At 41.8% G+C, this 6,087-nt stretch overlaps 1 protein-coding gene across 1 annotated transcript; it reads right to left on the bottom strand.

Annotated features, from left to right (window-relative positions):
• Nucleotides 1-222: 222 nt before the first annotated feature.
• On the bottom strand, nt 223-6,080 carry LOC116378279 (uncharacterized). Its single transcript, XM_031840120.1, has 4 exons — nt 5,318-6,080; nt 4,579-4,793; nt 4,223-4,441; nt 223-535 (listed from the first exon to the last, which is right to left on the bottom strand). The coding sequence occupies exons 1-4, from the start codon at nt 5,939-5,941 to the stop codon at nt 304-306; spliced, it is 1,290 nt and encodes a 429-aa protein (XP_031695980.1). The 5' UTR covers nt 5,942-6,080; the 3' UTR covers nt 223-303.
• Nucleotides 6,081-6,087: the final 7 nt, after the last annotated feature.

The raw sequence follows: 6,087 nt of genomic DNA, 5'->3' as shown, positions 1-6,087 counted from the left end.
GTGTGAGGAAGTGTCTGTCTGTGTGTATGTGTGTCTGATGTAATGTGTGGCCCCTGGCCCCAGCAGCTGTGCCAAAGCAGATGTTTGCCAGTATAATTACCACAACCTCGTCGAGAGGAAGAGAAAAAGATGGCCAGAGAATGAAGGAGAAACTTAGATGGAGAAGAAGATAGAGTGACAGTATGTCTGTGATAAAGAGACCATTTCCTTACAGTTAAACGCACACCTGATGGAACTTCTAAGGTAGATTGATTGAGTTTCATGCATATAAACTCACCTATGGATGCGCGTTAAACATACTTGCTACATCACGTGCCTCTCATATTGACCGACTATGATGTGTTCAACAGGGCAGCTGCCTCTCAAGAGAATTGTTACCTGCAAAACAAGGTGCGTCCACCTCTCCGGTGTAAGCCTCCCCTCTGTTCTGAAGCAGACGGTCAGAGGGGTCTGACCATACCGCAGTGTGACCATCTGCTCGGACATTGTCACAGAAAATATCAACCGCTGCCCTGAGCTCTTCTCCAGCAGCATCCTGGGGGGGAAACAAAAACACACATATCGAAACACAATTATTTCCGCAGCAGATATACAGTCCAGACAGTCCATCTGAATATCTTGCAGTGGTTAGTTGTTAGGACTTAACTTAGAAGTAAGGAAAAAAGGAAGAGTGGACTCAAGTGTCACTACGCACACTCCCACACACAGTCTCTCATTCTGACATTTACACATGGAATATCAATATTTTACATGACTGCTAGGTTTGAGCGGCTACACTGGGTGCAGACACACACACCCTCGACGTGTCATATTAACCACCATCACTGACATTTTATGGGAAATCATGACTTTTATGAACCCAGAGCCACATACCCTATAAATCACAGAGAGATGTATGCATGAGAAAGAGACCATATGTATGTATGCATGCATGGGAGCCGGTGTGTGCTTGTGGGGAGAGACAAAGAGATAGAGATAATGAGTGAACTGATTTACTGGAATGAAAACGCTTCTTTTGTCAAAGGATGCTTTAACTTTTGATATATACGAAAGAATCCTGATTCAACTAAGCTTTATTGTCCTGTGACCAAACTAAAAATAAATGTCCATTCAAAATTAGAATCTTCAAACAATATAGACAACTTCATTACCAGTTTCTGGAAGTGAAGCCACGGTATAGTAAAAACTATGATTTGTAAGAACAGGTGGCTGGCTCTGTTCATTGTTCAGATGAGGGGAGGGATGTGAAATCACAAAGAGAGGGAGACACAAAGAGAGAGGGGTGAGGAGAGATGGACAGAGGTGAGGATAGAGACCTCCTTTCATCTGGCTTCTTTGATGGCAGCCATGATCGTCTCTACAACAAGAGACTGATGGCCAACGACAGCAACAGAAAGACGGAGAGGGAGAGTGAGAGGGGGGGGGGGGGGGATATTACTTCCATTCAGATGCATTCAGCCATACAGGTGTCATGTTCGGAAAACCAAGACGACAACACTTGTCTGTCATCTAAATCCCCGGACAGACAACTTCGCAAACAAAAATCACAGTATGATATTTAAAGGGAGTGATTTGATCTCACCCTGATTCTCCTTCTCAGAGTTAAATTCAACTGACGGCAACATTTAAACTGAACATCCAGTGAGTTACTGGATACACATAAAACCTAGTGTTGCTCTGGGTCTTTCTTCAGACCCGTCACCACTGCAAAGTTATCAGTCATGTTTATCTTTACAGTAAATTGTGGAATATGTGAATGAAGACAGACTTTATCTTATGACACCTCAACAAAGCCATAACAGCTTACTTAAAATGTTTGTTTAATCCACAAAGATGATTGTTTTTCTCACTGAGCAAATGTCCAAATGGAGCCTACGAACTCTTATCATATTAAAAGACAGTGTAGTAAAATGATGCTGTGAAATATGACTAAACTATCTATTAATATGATCAGATACGGTTGGCTGAAGGAAATTTTAAAATTTTAAAAACTGGGAGTGCGGAGCTAGAAAGAAGTGAGCTGACCAGACCTCGCCGCTACTAGCATGACACACCCGAATCTCCGACCAAAATGTCAACAATCAAGTTGCATTGTGGGTGATTTAGGCCCACGGTTTTGACAAGGAAGAACAATGTGTGAAATAAAAAAAAAGATAGAATCTCTGGTTCTGCTGAATATATTTTGATCCTTGTATTTCTAAAGAGTCCAACAAGCATTCAGCTTGTCACAATAATTCATTCTGTTGGACATCATATTGTCACAGATATAAGTGCGTTAAACGATGCCTATGTCACTGATATGATCATATAATAGCATAATAATGCAAGTACACCCTTACAAATAACTTTTAAGTCTTAAGAACATTTAGATATTGGAATTGGAAGGTGAAGAAAATATTAAAATATTTAATTTAATTAAAACATTAATTAATTACAACCAAAACAATAAATAAAAAGGACTCTCAGGCATTGTTAACAAAGATGCACTATTTCTGCACAATGCCCAAGTCTTATAATGGTAGGGAAAACCCTGCAGTTTATTTTGGCATTATGCTGGTGACATTCCATACATCTTAGGATAACTTACTTACTGTGACAGGCCTAATCTTGAGTGCAACAATGTTATAGGAGTCACATGGCAAAATCGGTGGACTCTTTTGCGAGCTACATTTGACAAACAAATACTACAACCAACAAATAGAGAACAAGACATCACGCATGTCAAACCTATTTTTACTTTCATGACAAAGCATCCCATGTTGTTTTCGAGCAATCTACATCAAGTGTTGCCGTAGGGGGAGATGGGGTTGCCAAGAAAAGCCAACGGATCTCTTTCTATGTGTGCTTGTGCTTTGTGTTTGTGTGTGACTGCAAACTGATCCGAGTGTGTGTAACTCTGCACCGTCCCAGCGCTGCCCGCAACATACCAGCACACTCTCTCCTGTCTCTCACACACACACACACACACACAACATGTCTAAGTGGGACATGACAGACAGTTGTTCGCCAACATTTCCCGATAGTGATACTGACCTGACCAGACCCTGATTGCTCCTTGTTATTAGATCAATATCACAGGGCTTTCACTTCAATGCACTGTCACTGTATGAAAATCATATCAAATATGATATCAGAACAGACATCTGACTATAAATCGCAGCAGCAGTGCGTTTCCAGCAGGGAGCTGTATTACATCAGTAGCACCGGATAATGGTGGACTGCTCTGATAAGGTAAATCTGTCATTGTTGTGGCACACAGATGCTGTTAGTTCCCATTTCTCTTTCAGGTTTTATTTCCACTTAGGTTCCAAATATGTTTGTTGTATATCTTCATAATGCCAATAACTAATTTAATAACTTTATCATTGCAAATTTTTGTTTTACTCTTTTATTTCTCCAAAAAAAGTAGAATTTCGACAAGAACTTTGACTTGCTGACACAGTGTGTTTGTAGCTATGAGATGTGAGCTGTCAGTTTGACCTCTTCCTGTACCTTCTCTAACCAATAAAGTATCAGCACAGCTTGCTAGATGTAACACAACGTTATTATTGCTCTTATTAGCTGTGCCGAATGAAACTGCAAGGTCTAATGTGTCTCTGGGGCTCATCTATTTCACAAAAAAACAATCACAACATGATTTCATCTAACGAAACATTCTGCTTCAACCTGTTAAACCTTTGAAAAACAACATTTTTACTGCAGTCCAAAAAATATAAAAAAAAGACTCTTTTATTCCGATAAATCACTAAATTCAAATCGAGGACTCTTTTTAAGGTGATGGCATAAAATACGACGACAAATATTAAAAACTTTATTTCGAAAAAGTCATTAGAATTTCGTGCAACCCTAGTAGTGTTTATAACTATTCAAATATGCTGTGATAAGTAAATACGTTGAGAACATTTGCTTTCATCTAAATCTGACTTTTCAACTAATCAAAGTTACTGCACGAGCTGTCACACACACACACACACACACACACACACACACACACACACACACACGGAACACTTGTCAACTGGCTACTGTGTACAGCGGTTATATATCTGGCCTTTGCCAATAGCTGACTAAGATCCATCCATCCATCCATAAATAATACAAATATTTTGTAAAGCACAATATCCTGTGTGTGCTTTAAGGTGACATTGGTAGTCACAATATCTCCACCAATGTAACAGACGCATTATTCTCCATTGTTAGAAATGACAAAAATGAAACTCACATTTCTCCAGGAGAGCTTGGTTTTATCCACAATGCCAGAGTGAGGGAACCCAATGCTCCTAGTGCCTGTGAGGGGGGAGAGACCAGACATCCATCCTGGACCGGCCGAAAGAGCACACTACCGGATCCACCAGGAACCCCCTCTGAACTGGTAGTGGTTCTGGTCTCTGTCTGAGTCCCAGGACGAGTGTCATTACCGTCTTCATCTATACAGGTACCCCTGGAGGAATAAAGTGTAAATGTGTTAATATTGCCACTCAAAAGCACCTCTTTTATGTTGTTTTATTTGCATCAATGGAAAGGTCAGCGGTCATCTAAAATACCTTCATAGCATTACCAAGAATTCAATCTACCCACCTGTGTGCAGGCAGTAGCAGCGGGGCGTATGGAGGTGTGGAGTATCTGTAGGGACACTCCTGGACACAGAAGGCCTGGTAACATGTTGTCAGCTCAGTCTGGGAGGACGGCGACCGACAGTAGCCGCTCCGCTCTGGAAGCCCACATGTGGATCGAGAAGGGGAGGTGGACACGGGTTTGAAGGCAGCAATGTTCTCCATTCTTGGGAAATGTCCCTAAGAAGGAAGACAGTTAAACAATTAGCAGAATTACATTCAATCTGGGTCTCTTGACACTTTTACATATTTGGGGAGGCAGCAACCCCGAGAACTAAAATGCCAGAAATGGAGAATTCAAAGTGCTATAAAATTCAAACAGACTATGGGTTGCAGAATAAGGGTCATGATATAGCAGAACCCATTTTGCAGGCAAATCTCTTACCGTCACATGTACTGTATGTATAAAGTGCATTTATTATATATTAGTACAGGTATCAATAAATGAATGATGATGATGATTCTATTCAGCAGCATGCTGGTTCACCGTCATAACTTCCTGGGACACTTGAATAGAACACAGCTGTCGTTAATGTCGTTAGTAACACCTGGGCTTTTCCTGTAGTATGACAGGTCAAAATGTCTGCTTCGACAAAGGCCTATTTCATAGTCATTAAATAAATCATGTAGAATACATTGGCTGTTAAGTATTACTCCAGTTTCTGGTTCCCAGATGACAATTGGCTCTTGAAAGCCACTCTTACCTGTGATGAAGCAGGTGATGGACACAGGCTGAAGAGGAGGAGAGCTAAGCAGATGAAGAGAGGACGCCACTTCATCCTTTTCATCATGTGTTTCTCTCTTCCAGTGACGTTTTTCAGGTAAAATGGCCAGGGAAAAACAGGCCAAATCTTCCTTTCTCTCATCCTTGTCTCCCTTTGCTGGTTTTCACCTTCTGTTTCAGCAGCTGACAGAATCCCAGAAATCCCACACACATCTGTTGTGCTCTTGTCTTTACCTTCCATGCATTTGCCCCCTTTTTTTAGGCATTTGTTAATTTCCTTGTTGCATTTGATCCTTAAGTCCCACCGCTCCTCTCTCCTTCCTCTCTCCATCCTCTCCCTGCAGACTCCTCTACCCCATTTCTGTCTCTGCGTTTTCGCCCTCTCTGCCTTCGCTCCTCCCTCGCTGCGTCTCTGTTCCAGCCATCTCTGGCCTTTGACCTTACCAGATTTGAGCATCGGGTTCTCCGAGAGGTCCGGCATGGTGCCAGGTTTTAAAATCTTGGACAGAGGTTCTGCAACATTCCCGGGTAACATTGGATGTTCAGGAACCTGGATTTCTATCGCACGCCTTCCAGCAGCACTCAAATAAGTGACGACTGTCATGGTTTCATGGTTCCAGTGCCATATTTTTTTACAGGCCAGTGCCCCTAGGGTGAGGCTACGAAGCTTAGCTCTCTGTTACACTGTCTCCTCGATCTCTCTCTCACACACACACACACACACACACACACACACACACACACACACAC

This window comes from Anarrhichthys ocellatus, unplaced genomic scaffold, assembly GCF_004355925.1.
Source record: "Anarrhichthys ocellatus isolate YVR2014 unplaced genomic scaffold, GSC_Weel_1.0 scaffold2339, whole genome shotgun sequence".
Taxonomy (NCBI): Eukaryota; Metazoa; Chordata; class Actinopteri; order Perciformes; family Anarhichadidae; genus Anarrhichthys; species Anarrhichthys ocellatus.
Note: the sequence above shows the minus strand (reverse complement) of the source record. Positions and strands in the feature narration are given on the sequence as shown.